Source organism: Culex pipiens, chromosome 3, assembly GCF_016801865.2.
Source record: "Culex pipiens pallens isolate TS chromosome 3, TS_CPP_V2, whole genome shotgun sequence".
NCBI lineage: Eukaryota > Metazoa > Arthropoda > Insecta > Diptera > Culicidae > Culex > Culex pipiens.
Window position 1 is genome coordinate 20,043,923 of NC_068939.1, and position 22,741 is coordinate 20,066,663.

Sequence of the window (22,741 nt, forward strand, 5' to 3'; positions counted from 1 at the left end):
CAAAGGCTTTCTAGGAGACAAACCAATTCCCAAAAATATTCCTGAAAAGTTAGATTTTCAAAATCACCCTAATCGCGAACCACCCTCATTTTTAACCAATCCAAAAGATGCCCCTTTTCATTTACAACAACCCTCCTCAAGACACCAATGCAACAACATTTCACAATTTTTCGGTAAATCCCTTTTCTACTTAATTTTGCGATCTGGGCCACTGTGGATTGGATTTTATATTTACCTATGGGTAATTCTCCGCCAACTCACACAGCAGTTGCCCCGACCCCTCTTCGATTTGCGTGAAACTTTGTCCTAAGGGGTAACTTTTGTCCCTGAACACGAATCCGAGGTCCGTTTTTTGATATCTCGTGACGTAGGGGCGGTACGACCCCTTCCATTTTTGAACATGCGAAAAAAGAGGTGTTTTTCAATCATTTGCAGCCTGAAACGGTGATGAGGTAGAAATTTGGTGTCAAAGGGACTTTTATGTAAAATTAAACGCCCGATTTGATGGCGTACTCAGAATTTCGAAAAAACGTATTTTTCATCGAAAAAAAACACTAAAAAAGTTTTAAAAATTCTACCATTTTCCGTTACTCGACTGTAAAAAAATTTGGAACATGTCATTTAATGGGAAATTTAATGTACTTTTCGAATCTACATTGACCCAGAAGGGTCATTTTTTCATTTAGAACAAAATTTTTCATTTTAAAATTTCGTGTTTTTTCTAACTTTGCAGGGTTATTTTTTAGAGTGTAACAATGTTCTACAAAGTTCAGACAATTACAAAAAAATTACACATCACGAGTTATCGCGATTTTACGAAAAAAAGATTTGAAAAAGTTGGTCGTCATCGATCATGGCCGTTCATGGTCACCCGCGACAGACACGGACGACGAAACAAAGAGAAACGCAAAAAGTAACTTTTTCAAAACTTTTTTTCGTAAAATCGTGATAACTCGTGATGTGTATAAGCAAACCCCTTATGTATATATATCAAAATTTTTGTAATTGTCTGCTCTACTACTTTGTAGAACATTGTTACACTCTTAAAAATAACCCTGAAAAGTTAGAAAAAACACGAAATTTTAAAATGAAAAATTTTGTTTTAAATGAAAAAATGACCCTTCTGGGTCAATGTAGATTCGAAAAGTACATTAAATTTCCCATTAAATGACATGTTCCAAATTTTTTTACAGTCGAGTAACGGAAAATGGTAGAATTTTTAAAACTTTTTTAGTGTTTTTTTTCGATGAAAAATACGTTTTTTCGAAATTCTGAGTACGCCATCAAATCGGGCGTTTAATTTTACATAAAAGTCCCTTTGACACCAAATTTCTACCTCATCACCGTTTCAGGCTGCAAATGATTGAAAAACACCTCTTTTTTCGCATGTTCAAAAATGGAAGGGGTCGTACCGCCCCTACGTCACGAGATATCAAAAAACGGACCTCGGATTCGTGTTCAGGGACAAAAGTTACCCCTTAGGACAAAGTTTCACGCAAATCGAAAAGGGGTCGGGGCAACTTTTCCCGAATTCGTGTGAGTTGGTAGAGAATTACCCCTATATTAGTGATTTTTCAATTTGAAAAAGATATCATAATTTATTTATTTTTTAAAGCACCGGCATCTGGGGCAAATCGGGACAAATGCAATGATTTAAGACAGCAATTTTTTTTTTTGCATAATGTGATTTTTTTAAGATTTCAAATAATAATAAATTTATTGCTCAAAAATCTGTCCCTTATCAGACTCTAGTCCTAATTTTCCCCAGGTGGTGGCAGTGTTTTAGGGATATTTTTTTATGTAAAACATTAAATCCTAATTTTATCGAAAATTTAACATATACTATGTAAAATTATTTGCTGTCGTTTCTGTTTTTTTTTAATTTTCAAATAGTTTTCTAAGCTTTTCTAGAAATGTGTTATGAAACAAAGAATAAAAGTATTTATGAGAGACATATTTAGTAACAATCACATTCGATAAAAAGTTGCAGTTCATTTTAATTCCAAAGAACAAAAAAATCAAATTTAAATTTCATTTAAGTTATCTAAAAACTGTTGTCCTTGTGTAAATTAAAGTTCAGATTATCACTGATCAATTATTTCGTGCTAATTTTATGATTTTTGTAGCTTTAAAAACCTAACAAATACAATAACAACATGAATTTTATTACTTACTATCTCAGGATTCTAATATTTTTTCCGTTTCCGGGGAAATTCAAAACCCGGGAAATGTTGACGCCCTTATGAAGACTAGTATGTATGAACTGATAATGCAAAATGTCTTCTTTGGTCATAGAAAGTATCATAAAAATAAAAAAAATCGTTGTCCGAAGTGTCAGAGATAAAAAAACACCAAGTCAGCTTCCCTGAGACTGATAATTTTCAATTCAATTAAGTTTTTATTTATTGTAAGAGTGCTTATTCCGAGGGTGGGAAACAGGGGTCCGGGACGTCAGGCATCGGGGACATCTTACGTGTCTAGACACCTGCTTATGAACTAGGTAACGGAAATCATAGTCGAACAAAAAGCAGTTAAAACACTCATGTTCTAATTCTAGTCGTTGCGTTTTTTTTCCGCTGCTTAGCGTAAGGGGGGACTTAGTGTGTGGCTTAGAGATTAGTACAACTGCTGAAGTGGGTTGGTGTTGAGAGGTTTTCGCTTACCGAATACTTCTAGTTATAGATCCAGAATGATGTATTCTTATAAATTCATTACTAGTAGTCGCTATATGAAAGTATGATTGTTTCTCGTTTACAAAAAACGTGTCGGGTACCCAAATATTCTTTATGAACTCAGATCCAACTGACAGTGTTTCTACACCCGGCCTTTTTCTGTAAGCTAAACGTGGATCAGTCCAAAATTGTCGAAAGTAGAAATCCAATGTGAAATCCTGTGGTTTTTTTTGGTGGTTTTTAGTAGTTTGATTTGAACAATTTTGGTGTTTTTTTTTGTGGATTTTTGTTTGGGGCACATTTGTTTTGTTATTTTTTATGTTTATGACCGATTTTGAGCCGATGAGTGTTTCGTTCAATTCCAGGGGGCGACGACGACGACGACGAAGACGGTGACGACATGGACGAGGGAGACGGCGAAGATGTTGGCGATGTTTTTCGTAAAGTTTTTGTGGATTTTCGTTGTGATTTTTTTTTGTGGGGGAAAAAGAGAAGAAGAGAAAAGAAAAGATCATCGTTACAACGGTGGGAACTTGGCTGGTTTTGGCGACAGTTGACAACAAGCTTTTTATTGGCTATTTTGTGTGTCACATCGAACTTAGCTTAAAATTACTGTTTTGATTGGTTTTCGATGAAACAAAAGTTTAAATTAAGAAACAAAAATAATCACACCAATATGATAACAAACGGTTCCAATATGCAAAATCTCTAGGTTTTTATAAACGAAAAAGCCGATAACAACACAAACGAACGAGCCAAAGCAACAGACTGTCCATAATTAAAATTAAACGAAAAGTGCTTTCGTCAAAGTTTTTCGTCTCTCATCTTTTGAGCTTTTTCTCGAACGCCGGATCTTTCCAGTTCTTATTTGCATTCATTAGCATTTCGGTACGTCATTACGTCGGGCAAGTGGGGGAAAAAAAAGAAAGATTCTCGTTTGTTAATTTTAATTACAGAAATCTGCGCTTTTTCTCGTTTCCCCCCCGAGAAAGAGAAGTATGACCGTTCTCGGGGACCGTCCCGGGAGTCCCGTTCTCCGGGGGTTCGTCGCTTTCCGGTAGGCTTATCAAACACTTATACTGAGGCGTATTGAACGAAACGGAACGGAATACAATTATAAAATGAAATAACTTAAAAGAAAAGGTATATAATTTACTGCAACAAGAAACACGAAGACATTCACGAGGCAAAGACGGAGTTTTTTTTGCTGTTCCGGTCGGAAATAATTTACATTTTTGTTGCGTGAAAAACACAGACAGATAGAGAGAGACAGACAGACAGAGAGACAGTGGAGTGATACAGAGCAGGGAAATTAAACACGGAGAAAATTCGTACATCCTTCTGAGAATTGTGGACTGATTTATCTGGTTCGCAGGGAAAATTTCGCATTTGTTCGAGTATTTTTCTTTGCTGGTGGGGGTGGGGAGGATGCTATTGTTGTTGCCTATCGTTACAGTAATTGAAACGAAAAGATGAAAATAGCATCCCGGGGAAAAAGTTTTCTGTGCTCAAGAGAGGAAGGTGAAATGAAGCTTATGTGGGGGTGGGGTTGCGGTGTGGTGGTTTCCACTGGAAACCGATAAGAAGCAATGGCGGTTGGCACGGGAAAAGGCGAAACTGGCAAAGTTACGCAGATAAACGGGTAAATTTCCGGGCTTGGATTTACGTGGGGTGTGGGATGTATCAGTTGCAAGAATTTTGTTTGAGTTGTTTGGATGAATAGAGTTGAAAAGCATCAGCCCCAATTGTGATTGGCATTTGGTACTTAGAGGAAATCGGATGGGAACTGCTACGTGAACAGAACATGCAGCAGTTTTGTCAAAGCTTTGTACTTAAAAGGTTGGCAGAGAACTGTGGTGTTCGATTTGATTTAGGATTGCTTCGTGATTAACTTTAAATTCACACTAGGTTGTGAAGTTGTGAAAGACTATGTATTATAGACTGACTCTTCGTTATATGGCTTTTTATGATCAAATCAAACCAAAACAAGGTTTTTAGGTGCCTTTTGATGCTCAAAGTAAACTCCAAAAATATAAGCGGAAATTTTTTTTGAACTAATTTTTCAAACATCAGAGCTTTAAAATTATGAAAATTCTCTAAAACTTCCCCAAGAATATATAGCGCTATCTTGCTACTGCCAAAAGAAACCTTTTTTTCCTTTCAATCATAACTTTGCAAATACTTAAGCAAAAGACTTTCTACAGTTTTCATATTATAGAAAATTGTCCAAGGAATTCTATAAAAATAAAATGTTAACCCTTAAATGCCCACTAATATTATATTTTAACGTTTTAAGTAATAAAATTTAGTTTTGACCCATTCCTTATATTTTTATTTGTTTTATTTTATCACCATCGTGTTCCCCGGACAATTTTACATAATGATCAATGTAGACCTCAAACTAAAATGAAATATTGGTGAGATACAGCGATTTTACTGAAAAAAGTTTGATTTTCACAGTACTCGGAAGTACATGGTGTACTTTTCAACAAAAAGGTTATGAATCCCGCATATTTTGGTTTTTATATGTGAGAAACTTATTTCGAATTAGAATACATAGGACAGAGTGCAGCGCAAAATCAAACTTTGTTCAGTAGAATCGCTGTATCTCGCCAATAGTTCATTTTAGTTTAAGGTCTACATTGATTATTATGTAAAATTGTTCGGGGGACACGATGCTGATAAAATAAAATAAATAAAAATATAGGAAATTGGCCAAAACTGAATTTAATACCTAAAACGTTAAAATAAAATATTAGTGGGCATTTAATGGTTAAAATTTTATTTTCATCGAATTTATTGGACAATTTTCTATTAAATGCAACCTGTAGAAAGTATTTTGCTCAAATAGTTGCAAAGTTATGATTTAAAGAAAAAAAAAGTTTTTTAGAAAATCGTAAAAAAGCGGTGTCAAAAATAGAGGGGTGGTCCAATCAGCACCAAACTTGGGATTTCTGTTAACTATCAATAGATGAACGTTCCCTCTATGTTTGGTCCAAACCGGTGAATGTCGAGTCCAAAAGTGTAAGTTGACCTGGAATGACCCATGTGTAAATCTTGATTCTGGTCTAAAATGCAAAAATCATGTATTATACCAGTTTTGAACAGGCTTTATTTTTTTACAGAAGTAAGATAGCATCGTACCGTAAACTGGGGTCAATCAGTTTTAAACATGTTGGAGCACAATATTTTGATTTTTCTTGTTGGTTTCGGTTTGAACAGACTCACACCAACAAAATGGGTACATCCATTTCCAAATTTAAAAGCTTCAAGTGCTCTAAAAACTGCTGTCCCTATTCAGACTGAAGTCCCGATTCGCCCCAGATTACGGTACTATTTTCGGGAAAAGTTACAGTCAAATGATACAGTTTTATACCAGTTTTAAACAGATTTTATCTTTTTACAGAAGCAACAAAGCACCATACTTTTTTGGAAATAAGATACAGTCGAAAGATACAGCAAACTCAAAAGTGGTATAAAGTGCAAAAATCACGTTTTAGACCAGTTTTGAACATGCTGTACCTTTTAACAGGAGCAAGTTAACGTTATACCTTTTTTCAGGGAAAAGATACTGTCAAAAGATACAGCGCATTTAAAACTGGTATAAAGTAAAAAAAAAACTGGTTTTAGACCAGTTTTGAACATGCTGTATCCTTTGAAGTTTTAGAGAATTTTCTAAGAGATTTACGCTATTGTGTTGCTTCGAAGTTTGCGACCCAAAAGGCATCAAAAAATCATTGTTCTACCTAGATTTGAGCATTTAAAAAAAATCCCATACAATAGTGAGCCACCCTAATCCATACTTTGAGGGTGCCTGTATGTTTGTGTGTGGGTGTGATTTTGTGTTTCGGTTGACACACCCGATTTGTAGGGCGATGATTTCTGTGGCTGCCCAACCAGAGCGATACAAACAGTCAGTGTTTGCTAGTGAATATGTGTGTGTGTTCATTTTTCCATGTACTTGTGGGTGACTGTTTGCTGTATTGGCACAAGGTGGGTGGGTGGCGGGCGGGCGAACTTTTATTGTTCCCTTTTTGTCGCAGTGAAGTACGTACAGGGAGGCACCTTTCGGCACACAACATTCGCTCTGGAAGAAATCTCTGTTCTAAGGGTTGGACTAAGATAGGCGTTTGTTGTTTTCTGTGTTTTTCTTTTTTTTGTGGGTGTGAGTATTTGTGTGTGTGTGTGTTTTTGTGCACTGTTGTTGTTGTTTTCGATGGCAGCAGTTTGCAGCAATGGCCGCTTAGCACCCCTTAACGAGTGCGTTTGTTTGTGTGTCTGTTCGCACAAGAGAGTTGGCCCGAAACCGGAATAACACATTTGAATCAACCGTTTTTTCCTTGATTGCTTGCCTTTCCGAACCACCAGAGGGGGTGCAAACTTCTTTTCTTTCAACGTGACAAAGTTCTGTTTGAACAATCACGTGACTGTCGGGGGGGGGCAGTTGATCTTGGCAGTGTTCCCAGGTCCGGGAATTTATCGAGGCACAGTGCCTGTGGACACTTACGACGATGGCCGGGTTGACCTGGTTTGGAGGGAGGGAGAGTCCCAGCAAAAAAGGGTTCGGGCAAGATTTGTTTTATGAGCTGGCGTGGCCTGTGGGGCCTGGCGGGTTGGTTGGCTGGCACTGCGTGATTGGTGCCAAAAGGATTTCGTTTTTGTCTGTGGGCTGAGCCGGGGAAGAATGGAATGCTGGTGCATTGAAATCAACTCAAAGAGTTACAACTGCGGGAGGAATTTTTATCTCGGAAGCATTCTTTGATGGCTTTTGCTAATGGTTTTTTTTTGTGGGAAAAAGGCGGTAGGAAGCCTATTACGTTTCAACTGGTTTAGTTATACCAAGATTGCATTTGATTTTAGTCTACCTCATTGAAAATTTGAAAAAAAAATCAAATAAAACATAGCTCAGCTTAGCTTAGTTGACCGTACTCTAGCCGAGCATAAAGCTCGCAATAGAAAATATAAAAAATTGAGATAAAACTGATGATCTATTTTCTGGTGCGTAACAACAGGTGAAATAATTGCTCAAAACTCCATTTTATAATTTTCATTTAAGAAATTTCGATTTATTAATTGATGTTAATTTTATTCCAAGTATCAGTGGCGAGTTTTAAATCCTTCAAATGAAGTTTACAGCTGGAATTTTTTTGTACATTGATAGGATTTCAATTATTTTTAAAAATATTATTCAACCGGTTGAAACATGTACTGAGCAGTTCTCTCAAATTTCGTTCATTCGATTTTTTTGGATTTTTTTTAAATCCATTTTGCATCATTAGTTTGTCCATGTAATTTTCCATACAAATTTGGCAGCTGTCCATACAAAAATGATGTATGACAATTCAAAAATCTGTATCTTTTGAAGGAATTCTTTGATCGATTTGGTGGCTTCGGCAAAGTTGTAGGTATGGATATGGACAACACTGAAAAAAACATGATACACGGTAAATTTTTTTTTGTGATTTTTTATTTAGCTTTTTGTCACTAAAACTAGATTTGCAAAAAACACTATTTTTATTTTTTTTTTCATTTTTTGATATGTTTTAGAGGACATCAAATGACAACTTTTCAGAATATCCCGTTTGTGCAAAACATCTTTGACCGAGTTATGATTTTTTTTAATCAATACTGATTTGTTCAACAAATCGAAACATTGGTCGCACAAATTTTTCAACTTCATTTTTCTATGTAAAATCAAATTTGCAATCAAAATGTACTTCAGTGAAATTTTGATAAAATGCATCGTTTTCAGGTAAAGGCCATTTTTAGGTGACTTTTTTGAAAATAGTCGCAGTTTTTCATTTTTTTAAATAAGTGCACATGTTTGCCCACTGTTGAAAAAAATATTTTTAAAAAATTCTCTATATTTTGATTTATTGAACTTTGTTGATACGACCCTTAGTTGCTGAGTGTTGCCATGCAAATGTTTAAAAACATGAAAATTTATGTTTTCCAAGTCTCACCAAACAACCCACCATTTTATAATGTCGATATCTCAGCAACTAATGGTCCGATTTACAATGTTAATATATGAAACATACGTTAAATTTTCCGATCTTTTCGATAGAAATATTTTCAAAAATTTTAAACCAGGGCTAATATTTTAAAAAGTCGTAATATTGAATATTTGGCCCTTTTGAAATGTTAGTCTTGATTTAAAAATATTGTTTTCAAAAAGATCGGAAAATTTCACGAATTTCATATTTTAACATTGTGAATCGGACCATAAGTTGCTGAGATATTGACGTTAGAAAATGGTAGGTTGTTTGGGTGAGACTTAAAAAACAACAATTTTCCTGTTTTAAAACACTTGCATGGCAATATCTCAGCAACTAAGGGTCGTATCAACAAAGTTAAAAAAAAGCAAAATATAGAGAATTTTCTCAGATTTTCAGGAAAAAAAAATCAAAGGTGGGCAAACACGTGCACTTATTTTAAAAAATGAAAATCTGCGACTATTTTCAAAAAAGTCACCTAAAAATTGCTTTAACTTGAAAACGGTGCACTTTATCAAAATTTCACAAAAGAACTTTTTGATTGCAAATTTGATTTTACATAGAAAAATGAAGTTGAAAAATTTGTGCGACTAAATTTTGATTTTTGAAGAAATCAGTATTGATTAAAAAAATCATTACTCGGGCAAAGATTTTTTGCACATCCTGAAAAATTCTGAAAAGTTGGCATTTGATGTCCCCCAAAACCGATCAAAAAATTAAAAAAAATTAAAATAGTTTCTTTTTGCAAATCTAGTTTTAGTGGCAAAAAGTAAATTAAAAATTCTCCATTTTTTTTACCGTGTATCACTTTTTTCAGTGTAGTCCGTATCCATTCCTAAAACTTTGTCGAAGACACCAATTCGATCAAAAAGATCCTTCACAAGATTCTTTTTTTTAATTTTCATATATAATTTTTGTATGGACAGCCAAATTTGTATGGAAAATTATATGAACAAATTGAAAAATACAAAAAAAAAAAAATCTAAAAAAGACCGATTTCATAAAGAATTGCTATTCTATGGTAGGACACACTTTAAGTAATATTTTCATTGTATAATTTGAAAACTTGACTTTGAAAGTCACTGTGTTTCTTGCAAATTTTAGCTTATATTTGAGAAAATTGAATCAATCATGTTATTTTTTAAGTTAGTTTTTTAATGTTTTATTAGATAAAATTACAAATAAATGTTCCTTCATCTAAGTTTACTAACCTTTAATGGCATGTATTTGAATTTTAAGATTAAGGAAATGCTAAGGCCAATAAATCATTGTTTTGATAAAAAATCATTAAAAATGGAATTTTCATAAAAATTACAATTTTTGTTGCCATCAAACATCCACAAAAACAGCAACCCAGAACGAAAAAGTGTCTAATTCTTGCGAAACTATTTTTTTTGTATTTAGGTTTTACCAATTTTCTCACAAAATAATCCTGAAAATATTTTGTAGCTTTTCTTCGTGTAAAATTTTATAAAAAATGCGATATTGCAGTCCGTTTCCCGATTCGTACTAATTTTCGCTGAGACAGTATTCAGTATTCAGAAATCCAATTTTTAAATGTTTTCATTGTAATAGTAAACTAACTTTTGAATCTTTTAAAAATTGTTGAAAACTTTTTCTTGAGGTTCTTTTAACACTTCTCCACCAATCCTAGTATGATTCCATCATCAACCTTTCAGTATCATCTCTATTTACGGTCCATTTTTCTGCGTTTTTTTGTAGTTAAGGATTTAAGCATCCAAGAAAGTTGTTTTCTTCTTGCTCCAAAATAGGCAAAGTGACGAACCCGTTTTTGCAACAATCTGATTACAAAAAAAAATTAAAATTAGTTAGACAGTATTTTAAGGGATGCATTAAAAAGAGTGTTAAATAGTAGTTTATGCAACAAGTTGCAAAAAAAGGTTTTTTTCAGCACGAGTCGTACATTTATCCAACGAGGTTCACTGAGTTGGATAAATACGAAGAATGCTGAAAAAATCAAGTTTTGCAACGAGTTCCATACAACATTTTTTGCAATTCCAAGACACACTGAGTGAAATTTTATGTCAAATTTTCATGTATTTTGTCAATAAATCGTTTAAATCAAAAACATGTTGAAAAGTGTTACTTTTCAAAACAAGTACTGAAAAGTTCAACTTTTCAGCACCCATTTGAGTGCTGAAAAGTAGAACTTTTCGGCATTTATTTTGAAAAGTGTTGCTATTCGATTCTGTTATTTTTGGTACAGAAAAGTAGGCTATTTCGTCGTTCAAGAATGACAGGAAAAGTAAGTAGTTTGATTTAGTAGTAGAATTGCAAAAAATAATTTATAATTTGTCTCAATAAGCTGGGTGCACTCTGGTTGATGTGTCGTTAATTTTGTAGTAGATTTATAGCTAGGTTTTGTTTCAAATTTACCTTTTCTAGCGATAACATGTTATTCCAGTCCCAGGACCACTCTCAATGATGACACAAGTTTCTACTGAACTTCAACAGTGCACACGTGAATTATATTTAAAAAAAACAGACTAATTACGAGTTTCTGAGTGTCTTTGTGTAACAACCGTGCTTCTGTTGTACAATTTCACAATTTTCCACGTGTCTGAGCACGTCCGAATGACACCGAGTCTCACGATCTCGCGTGGCGGTACTTGATTTGTTCAAGCATTACACTCACATTCAAACTTACGTACCCAGGCACTCGCACTCTCATTCACCAGACAAGGTTCAAGTCGTTTTTTTTGCTTTTTTTGTAGATTGTCATTCTTTTTTTCTGTTAGTATTTGTGGTGTTTTGTGTTTTTGTGTTTTTTTCGTTGTATTTTTAAAACAGCTGCTCAGCTCAGAAATAATGACGAAACTCGACAATTTTGTAGAAAACTTAGGCAAACACGTCACGCCCTCACACCAGGGTGGAGCTGCCGGGCATGGTTGTCCTGTGAAATTTGCCCGATTTAGATATTTTTTTTAAAGCGAAAAGTCACATTTAATTGTTTGTATTTTGAAGATTTCTATCTTCTCGATTATGGTCATATCTCATGCAACCACGATAAAATTCCAGAATGAGCGATGGAAAACTAAGAAAATAAAAGCTAAACAAACATAAACAAAACGTAGAAGCAAAGTTCTGAGTTCTGGAAGTAACGCTTGAACTCAACGCGTGAAGAAATACTCAAAAAGTTCCTAAAAAAAGAAGCACCGTTTGTGTGCCTTGGGGACCAGCTGTGTGCGTATTTTTTTTTTAATTGTAATTGACTTAATTAACACACAGAACAAGAGAGGGACAAACTGTCGGAGATCACATTCTGAACTGAAAGGAGAGGGGGAAAAAAAGAAGGAAAGCTCGCGTCACCAGATGGAAAGTGAAAAAGTTGGTCAATTTTCCAGCAGCGTGTGCGTGATGAGGGAGGGGCGGAAAGTGTCATCCAGAGTGACGTTTGAAACGTTTCAAATGAAATTATCACGCTTGGTACTGTACAGAAAAGGAGGGGAAAGTTACATGAATGTATGCAGACAGGGGCGGAAATTGCTTCAAGATTGATAGTTTTAGATAGACGAGACGGCAGTTTTGAGGTTGGGAGATCCATCGTCATCGGTGCATATTTGTTTAAAGTTTACGAAAAGGTTAATTTATTAACGAATTTATTTCTTTTTTTTTATTCAAGTATCGTTTCAAAATGATTTAAAAAAAGAATAAAATTTTCAAAAAATGCACAAATTTTATTTTTTGTGCTTTTTTAAACCATTTAAACGGTATCCCTCTGCCATATCTAGAAATTGGTAACTGTAAGTAGAAGTGATTTAAAGAAATCTAATCAAAATGGTAAAAAATCAGAGTAATTGGAAGATGGTTTCCAACGTAAGATTAGTCAGGGAACCAAGGAAAAGATGAAAGAAAGGCGCTCTAGTTTGTTTCACAGTCACAATACGAAAGCATCAGAAGTAGAAACGGGTCGGGAGGCTTCTTCATAGCTGTCTTGATTTCAATCAAGATTTCGCAGTCGTTTAACTCATAAATCTGGTAGACAGCTGGAAAGTTAGTCACACGCACAAAGATAGAACGAGAAAGGGATAGTAGGGTAGGAGAGTAAGGAGCGCATTTTGAAATCAGAATGAAATTAGAAATGAATAAAAAAAAAATCGCACACACATTTAGGGTCCCAGAAATACGAAACGCAACGGTTAATAAAAGTGAAGGATGAATGATCAAAAGAACCGAAGCAGCAACGGGGTTTCAACGGAAAGGAAGAAGATTATTTCATAAACACAAACACAGCGATTCGAGTATATATGTATGAGATTTTTTAATAAAGTAAAACTGAATTGTAAAAACACGAACGTAAATAAAGATTACAAATTAAATTTTGCAGGCGGGCAATGGGTCACGTCCTGTAGTGACAGTTTTTCAAATTACTTTATTTCACGTTTACATTTGTAGTTGTTTTGTTGTTCAGCGTTGGCTCTGTTTGTTGTGATTGGTAGCTGGCTGTTAACATTTGCATATCTTTGATGAATATACGTACAAATATAATCTGTTCTGATATATGCACTAGTAGATGGCTTCATTTTTTTTGTTTCGAACGTTATCGTATTGCTTCCAACACAAACTCAATACAGTATACAGTATGTGTGTATCAATAATACTTTGATTTGGTTTCCACTAATAATGATGATGAACACAACACAAAAAAACGAATGCTGGGCAGCGGGACACGTGGCAGAAGCGTTCGTCAGAGTCCTCCCGTGGTTCGGAGGGGTGGCTTAACCACGGATGTAATTTATTGCGATTTTTTTGCCCCCCCCCATTCAGCCTTAAACCATTAATAACAGCGGCTAAGTGCGCAGTGGAGCGATTAGGGCTCGGGGTTTTGCGTGTGTGTTGGTATGTGTGGCTTAATTGGCCAGCAGTGGATTGATGTGGCGGTGCTCAGTGACCTATTATGATCGGTTGATAATAATTTAGCGGGATCGGTCCGCGTGTGTGAGAGTTTGACCCAATTTTATCGGAGCTGTAATTTATTTGCTCAAGTACATATATTGAGTGAGTAATTACCAAACTAATTATTTGATACATTTGCATTGTTACAATGTGCTGTAAAATCCAACATCATTATTTCCATGGCAGCATTTAAAAGGATTGAAATATTATAGTTTTTTTTCTCAGATATAAACATTTTGCACTGTAATTTTTAGTAAAGATTAGATCGACCTTCTCTGATTAACCTCAAATTTTGTGGGACTGTCAATACTATCAAAACATGTGAAGAACCATCTCGTTTTATAACAGATTTGTTGTGCATTTTGGAAAAAATGAAAATCATGATTTTCAATTATCTTCATTTAATAACACAATTTTAAATCACCAAACTGCTCCCAAGATTATTAAAAAAAACACTTTTAAGGGTGCACAGCAATCAAGGAAGTTGGTGTTTTCTTATTCCAGAATTGTCAAACTGTAACTGCAACAATCTGATTGCAAAAATAGTCAAACTTTGTTGTTAATAACATTGAAGACAATACTTTAGGCCCTCCCCCCTAAAGTTTAGGGGATATAGTTTTGAAGATATTTAAAAGTCTGTAACAAAAATCTTTATGCAAAAGCTATGTAACAAAAATCTTGGTGATACAAATTTTCCTCTAGATTTCTTGAACAAAGCATTGGATGTTGCTGGCTTTTAAAAACACGATTTTTAACTAAACTACATCAATACCTCAAAAGTATTGAAAATGCATATAGGACATTTATGCGATCAAGGGCAGTACAGCCTTTTGAAGTTTGGCTTTTTATAAATCGGCCCGCCAAAAATCATTTTTGTTACATCCTAACACATAGCTGTATCGCATGTTTCTGGGACATTGCATTTGATATTTGGTTAAAAATGTGTTTCTATTGATTTTTAATTTCCTGGAAATTTTAACAATATAATTTATTTTGACTAAATTTTGATAAAGTTTAAAAATGTTCAGAAAAAATAAATTTTTGCTTGTTGCCTTCCTCATCTTACTGAGGAAAGGCTATAAAATCACTCGAAAAACGAAATTCTTAATTGGACCTCCTAGACCCACCTTCATGTATACTTATCGACTCAGAATCACTTTCTGAGCAAATATCTGTGTGTGTGGTGGGATGTTGATCAAAAAAATTGCACTGGATTATCTCGGCACTGGCTGAACCTGAACCCATAAGTCGCTATTGAAAATTATTATGTATAGTAAAGTACTTCAAAAGTTATGCTAAAAAAACGATTCTAACAAAAGTCCGGAAGATTGTAAAAAGGGTGGTTTTTGTAAGAAACCGCGTCATGTCATACATTTTCAGAAAGGTATTCAAAAGACTTTTCCAACGAGTTCAAAATTTTGAAGATCTGACAACCCTATCATAAGTTATAAGCACTTAAGTGTTATTTATGAACTGTTTAGAGGCCGGATCTCAAATATTTCGATGAAAACGTTGTCCGGATCTATCATGCGACCTGTCGATGGATAGGTGATCAAAAGACCTTTCCAATGAGTTCAAAATATTGAAGATCTGACAACCCTATCAAAAGTTATAAGCACTTAAGTGTAATTAATGAACTTTTTAGAGACCGGATCTCATATATTTCGATGAAAACGTTGAACGGATATATCATGCGACCAGTCGATGAATAGGTGATCAAAAGACCTTTCCAACGAGTTCAAAAGATTGAAGATCTAACAACCCTATCAAAAGTTATAAGCACATAAGTGCCCTGAATTATGAAGATCTGACTACCCAATTTGATGGTATGAATAATGAATCAAGTTGATAGAACACTGAAAGGTCCACCCTTTTGTATCTATTTTTGGATAGCATTACTCTCTAAACGTGAGGAAGGCACCAACCACCTAAAGGTGGATTAAGTAACGTTTTTTTTATTGCGAAAAAATCATCGCATTTAGACATTAAAATTTATGTTGCGAACGAAAAAAAATTTTTTTTTGAGGAATTTGGGGACAAATTGCTCAAAATTTCATAATGATTGCGTTTGATTTAATTCAAAAAGTATTTGAACGTCTAAGAAATCAAACGATGCAATGCAAAATAAACGTTTTATGTAACTTTTAATTACAACATACAACAAAATTTATAAATGTTAAATTAGATTCAATCTGATCTTTTTCACAATTAACAGTGGATTTACATTTTTTAATTTTATATAATCGACACTTTGAAGCAATTACTACAAAAATTGCACATGAGACAGATATGCGTTAGAGGGGAGTGAAAGTAACTTTAATTGAAAAGATACTTTGTTGATATTCTTTGATTTATTGAACATTCCGAAAAAAATAAAATTTTCAATGATTCATCGATAAAAAAAAGAAAATTAAAAAAATGTGGTCAAACATTGTTATAATCATCAAAATTGTTTCGTTAAATTCAGATAACTCGTTTAAGATTGATACACACTCCTTATGTTCATACATCAACATTTTTATTTATGTATATTTTATTGACAACTTTGTAGAATAATAATATACTCTAAAAGGTAATCCAGCAAAGTTACAAAAATACATAATTAAAATAAAAAAAGATCTAAATGCAAAAAATGTCCTTGCAGACTAGATAAGAACAGTAAATTTACCTTCTAATGAAATGACCCATATTTTTTTACAGTCAAGTAATAACAGAAAGCGTTGGTTTTGAAACTATCTTTATTTTTACCGATGAAAAATAAGTTTTTTTTTTATTAGGAGCAGCCTTGACCGTGCCCGCGCTGACCAATTTTACAAAAAAATCTTTTCATGGTCCTTACATGAACATGATCCAGACCTTCGGGTAACCGGTCCCGTGCTCCGTAGGATTTAACTATGTCCATTATTTTTGCAGAATCATGTGTTAGGATAATTCCTTGAAGTTTTGTATCATTTCCGGCATTGTTTTGACAACAAGTTTTTGTTTTATTGACCAAATACTTATATATACCAATAATCTTAAGATTCACACAAAAAAATATTGAAAAATGTTACATCATTTATGATGTAACACTTTTGCATGTCATTAAACATGTAAATTTAAATGCAATTTGATGTAAATTTGCAACAAATTATACGTAAAAACATGATTTTACGTGTGATTCAACCGTTAACGTCGAATCTCAAGTTTACATCAACTGAGTTTACATGTGATTCATTTTTTCCGTGTCGAGTAAATTCACATATTTTTTTATGTGATTTAAAAAAAAAATATGGGTTAAACCAGAGCGTTTGAGTGTTACATAAATACTTCATTAATTTTTGAGACGACATCATCAATTTAAAATTCACCACATTATCCTTATCCGCAATGATGAACGATCCGTTGCGTCCGCCTACCCAGCATCCAATAAATTGCATGAACATAAAACAAAAAAGTACAGATTGAAAGAAGAGAGTGAAAGAGCAAGAAATAGACACCATTTTCGAAACTTGGGAAAAATCTGACAGAAAGAAAGAAAAAAAAAACAAATGAAAAAGTGATTGAACTGCAAAACGCAAGTTTATTAAAAAACTTTCGAAACGAAAAGATCACGATTAACAAACACTTTACAGTTCCGTTAGTAGGTCTGACGCAGCAGCAATGTTTTCCCCGTTCTATTTGCTCAACTACAACTACTTGGAGTTGGTCGATGTTTTTCATCGAGTTGGAGCTCTCAAGTGCTGCGAAACTTGGTTATTGCGTTTTTGTTTTGATTTTGATTTAATCCGTTGGTAAAGTAATTCGCCCGTTTAAACTCACAAAAAGCGGAAAGAGGTGGGGTTATATTTATAAGTAAAAAATAATTTGGATGTACATAGTTCCACAGAAAGCCTACTGATAAAAGTTGACTATCGATTTTCGGTATATGCTGGCTAACTTGTTTCACACTTTCAATGTTGTACATAGAGACTAACATAAAATAAGAAGGAAACTGTGTAGGGGTTTAAAACGAACTCTTTGGGCAGCTTGGAAAAGCTAGGACGATGCGTGATATTTCCAATGTTTTGATTTAAATTTAGTTTCTTTCGATTTGCGGTTTCGTTTTGTCCCGTTAGGTGTACAGTTGGGGCAAATCGAAACCTGCGGGAGGGATTCAACTGCAGTCATGTTTGAATTTCGAGTTCGATCAAGTGAAATTTGGATGCACATTGAGAGTGGAGGGACTCAGAAGGAGGGACGGTTTTGGGGGGCAGTTTGAAATGAAAGTAAAACAGACTTACAGATAAAATACTGATAAATGTACTCTCTCGTGCATGCACACAACCAATGTATTCAGGGTTGTGAGACGCAAACTAAAAAAGTAAAATGAAAATTATTACGGAAAAAAATAAACGAAACTCAAGATTAGTTGAAACGGTTTTTCATCCGATCTGATCGAAACGTTGCTTTTTGGGTTTTGTTGCAGGCAGAAGCTACTTATGGACATTTTGTGGTACTGTTTTTCAAGTATCTTCTCGTGAAATGCTATAAAGTTACATGTTTGGTGGATAAAATGGCAAAGAAAGACGAATGCAGTTTGTGGGTTAGTTTCATCTTTCGCTGCTACATTTGCCGGGACCATTGACATTTGGAGCTTCGTTTCGGTCAAGTGATTGAAAAATGTCTCAGCACAACATCCAACACAGTTAGGAATTGTTAGAAAAACAACTCATAGTGGTACTCTCGCATAAATGTACGTAAAGATCGATCGGTTTCAACTGAAGGTTGAGTAAATACAAAAAAACAGAAACTAATATACAAAGCGTATACATGTTCGGTTAAATATATATATATGTAAAATCAATACAGTTTGAAAATAGCATATCTCATTATGCAGTTATTTTCCGAGTATAATATACACTTGACATTAACAACAGACAGAAAGATAAATATTTTAAAGATGGGCCAAGAGTTCTGGGTGGTTTTGCTGGTGGATTCTGGAATCTGGCCATGGCTTCAAACCTACTGATTTAGATTCTTTGTGAATCCACTCGCAAAACCAGCCCATTGCTGGAACCCTCGACTCCACCCGTTCAAGGCTAGTTTGTTCTCATGAATCTTCTTGAACTTCTTTTTTGTGTGGATAGTAGTAGCATTAGTTAGTAGTAATATTTGAAGGCTTTTAAGTACCATTAGAACTTCCGACACCGAGCTGATACTCAGCACATACATTGTAACACCAACTTCCACCGGGGGACCTGTAATCAGAGTTTGCAATTCGATATGAATAGCTGTTCACAAGGGTCGATTGGTTTGTTTTGTTTTGGGGGGATTGTTGGTTAAACTGCATTTGATTAGTTAACACTTTTTTTTCTCATTGAAGGAGGAAAAATCCGAACAAAAATCGTTTCTCTATGCTAGCACGAAGATGTAGTTTGATCTTCTTTCACTTAAAGATTGCTATGACTGTTTCGTATTCCCCGTACAAGTTATTGTTATCGATCTGAGACGCTGATGGAACTCAAAATAGTGAAACAAAAACGGAATGGTTTTATGTAAAAAAATCGGTACTTGTTCACAATGTCTGTTACATGAAAACCAAATCAATGAGTTGTTTTTTCGTAGTTTGGAATAGTTTTTTTTTCATAGTTGATCTAACATTTGCTAATACTTCATCAATCTGGCTCTGTCCACTCCAAGTGTCACTCATTTACATTCTAAGCTAGTTTGTTATTTGCATATGTTGGTACTGTGCTAGAAGTAGACTAGCCGACGAGATACGCTATCAAGCTGGGCGGAGCTGAGAGCGATTTGCACGAGAGAGACAGAGCGGTAGAACGAGATAGAAATACTGTGTGATTGTGTGAGTATGTTAAAGATCTGTCAAATTTCTACACGCGTACGCGAACTGTTCAAATTACAGATACATATTTACAAGCGTCGATTGTGTCCCCATCGCCTGCACACGTGGTTCAATTTGTAAGTTACTGTTGCCAATATTACTTTTTGTGGCTTTTCATAAAATTACAGTTTCAATGATTAATAAAAAAATCAAATCAAGGTTAAATAAGAAAACTCAAGCAGCGCCTTGGCGCTGAAAAAATAACAGTTCTACAAAAAAATATGGCAGTACATTGAAAATCAACGCGAGGATTAAAACTGACAAAAAATAATAAAGAATTACAGAATGGAAAATATAAACAACTAAACCGGTGGTAAACAGGCAGGTTATGGAATTTATCGTAAATGCAATAGATGGAACGTTTAGTGCTGAATTGCAACAAACATGATTTTGTTAGTAGCACTTACACAAAACTAGATAGTAAATAAGTGTTAGAACTATCACTGAAGACATTTAGGCGCACAGTATACTTGAATTTTTTAAAGCAGCATCTTTGTATACGTTTTTCATTCATATAAAATTCGTAAAATACCACTTCTCATATTTCTTAAAAATTTTCCGTTTAATACTAAAGGGGGTACTTATCAGAGATTGTTCCCTTCCCGGAAGAACCAAAGCGGATTACTTATGTGATGACGTTGCTGGCAATAAACAGCAGTTTCCTCACCCCATCCTCCCCAAGAAGGAAGACAGAAGCTGTGACACGTGGTCTGCCCTTTAGCAAAGGACAATTTATGGGTTCCCACAGGAAGATATACCGCTGGGGTCACTAGGTTATGATTTTGTAGTATCTTTTGAGTGAATCTTGTTTGGATTGAAATATTTCCAAAAATATTTTTTTTCTCCAACGAGGCTCTGTCGAGTTGGATTAAGAGCGAGTTTTTCACCGATGTGAAACAGGTCGTATCGAGGTGCTCCGATTTGGATGAAACTTTCAGGGTTTGTTTGTCTATACATGAGATGAACTGATGCCAAATATGAGCCCTCTACGACAAAGGGAAGTGGGGTAAAACGGGTATTGAAGTTTGAGGTCCAAAACACATGAAAAATCTTAAAATTGCTCGCATTTCCTTAAAACTTCATCAATTCCAACTCTCTTCGATGCACTCGAAAGGTCTTTTGAAGCCCTTCAAAATGTGATATAGACATCCAGGATTCGGTTGACTTTTTCTCATAGTTTTTGCAAATTACTGTTAAAAATGGATTTTTTTAAAACCTTAATAACTTTTGGCAACAGCCTCCAACACCCATTCTCCCATAGGTCAAAAGATAGGGAATTTCATGGACTATAAGCCTACGGTATTAACTTTTTGGCCAATCGCAGTTTTTCTCATAGTTTTACGATTTTTCTAGAACAAACATTTTACGACGTTAGTTTTTGCCCTGTAGGCCAAGAAGACGGCACTTTTTGGTCTCAATTTTTTCATATTCGGAATCCTCAGAAAATTTTACATTAGATTGAGTTGTTGGAAATTTGAATTTGATTGGAAAAAATGCCATTTAGAATTAATTAAAATATTATTTAGAATGTTGTCGGATTAGGGGTAAAACCAGTTTTCGCCTACTTGATACAGCATTTGACGTATTGATCATAGGGTAAATAAGATCTATTTCTTTTTTCAAAAATGTTTTATTTAATTATTTTTTAAATCAAAATTACAACTCCAATACTTCTAACTTACGTGAAATTGACCGAGGATTCCGAATATGACAAAATTGAGACCAAAAAGTGCAGTCTTCTTGGGCTACAGGGCAAAAACTAACGTCGTAAAATGCTTGTTCTAGAAAAATCGTAGAACTATGAGAAAAACTGCGATTGGCCAAAAAGTTAATACCGTAAGCTTATAGTCCATGAAATTACCTAACTTTTGACCTATAAGAGTATGGGTGTTGGAGGCTGTTGCAAAAAGATATTAAGGTTTTAAAAAAATCCATTTTTAACAGTAATTTGCAAAAGCTATGAGAAAAAGTTAAACCAATCCTGAATGTCTATAGCACATTTTGAAGGGCTTCGAAAGACCATTCGAATGCATTTAAGAGAAATGGAATTGATGAAGTTTTACGAAAATGCGAGCAATTTTAAGACTTTTCATGTGTTTTCGACCTCAAACTTCAATGCCCGTTTTACCCCACTTCCCTTTGTCGTAGAGGGCTCATATTTAACATGAGTTCATCTCATGCATAGACAAACAAACGCTGAATGTTTCATCCTAATCGGAGCACCTCGATACGACCTCTAGAACAAACCGAGCAGAATCTACAAATACTGCCTCTTAATACGACAAGTGGTGAAAAAATCGAGTTTAACATTTGTTGTTGCATTTTCTGAAAAACACATTTGAATCTTATTTTTAGTGAAACGTTGGTCAAACGTTGGAGGTTTATATGATTATTTAAGAAAGGAACACAAAATATAACCAACGAATAATAGTTGACACTTTGGCTCATTACCGAGGGTAAATTAAAATTTAGAGGGCAAAATCACTTGCGAAAACATGTAGGTCATGGGTGCTCAAAGTTTTTGTATGGCGGGCCAAAAAATACAAAAATCAGATGAAGTTTTATGAAATTTAATGTTTTTTCGTAAATATTAGGAACAAAATGGGTTTGTTTACAACGGTTTCGTTAAAAAAAAATTCTAATCAACTATATCAAATTTATTAAAATCATCAAAACTAAAAAAATCTTTCAAAACTATTATTCATCAGCTTATTCCTGTAATTTTTCTGCAAAATCATGCCTCAAAAAACATTGCAATCAAGCAAGGCCGTTTCTAATATTTTAATGAGAAGTTTATATTCCACGGTCTGGTCTAGGTCGAGAGGTGGTTGACCATTTGTAGGCGAATGACTAGCGTAATTTCTCAAATATTTTGAACATGATTTTTTAATTGATTGTACTTAAATTTTCTTTATACTTTTTATATCTTTTAAGGGTGACACAAACTTTTCAAAATAACATAATTTTATTTCTAAATGAGCTTCAACTGTTAAAATAACTAATGGCTATTTTTCAAGTTATTCCTCCAATTTCAATAAAATTTAAAAAACGGCGTTTTACTAAAGTAAAATTTGGACGATTTAGGACTCACTTTTTAAAAAGTTCGATTAATTTTTTTACGGGAAAACTCTTTCAAACTTTTAATAGCAAAGATTCTTTGACCAAATGTTTGTTACGTAGGTATAGCCGGGATCAAAAATATATACTTCGTTTTTAGAAAAAAAATAAAAAGGTTAAAAAAATCATAAACTTGACCTAGACTAGAGATTTGTAAATTGTAAATAAAATAAAAA

The 22,741-nt window shown here is 34.3% G+C and overlaps 1 protein-coding gene across 10 annotated transcripts in view; it reads right to left on the reverse strand.

Moving 5' to 3' along the window:
* LOC120412863 (gamma-aminobutyric acid receptor subunit beta) overlaps window positions 1-22,741 on the reverse strand; it is a 150,723-nt gene that overhangs the window by 56,026 nt on the left and 71,956 nt on the right. For 7 of the 10 annotated variants that reach the window (XM_039573487.2, XM_039573484.2, XM_039573476.2 and 4 more), the window contains exon 5: window positions 2,664-2,890. In XM_039573487.2, the coding sequence (XP_039429421.1) occupies window positions 2,664-2,890 (227 nt within the window). Of the gene's footprint in view, window positions 1-2,663; window positions 2,891-18,736; window positions 18,805-22,741 lie in introns of all 10 variants that reach the window. The other 3 variants (XM_039573483.2, XM_039573488.2, XM_039573485.2) reach the window with 1 other exon arrangement.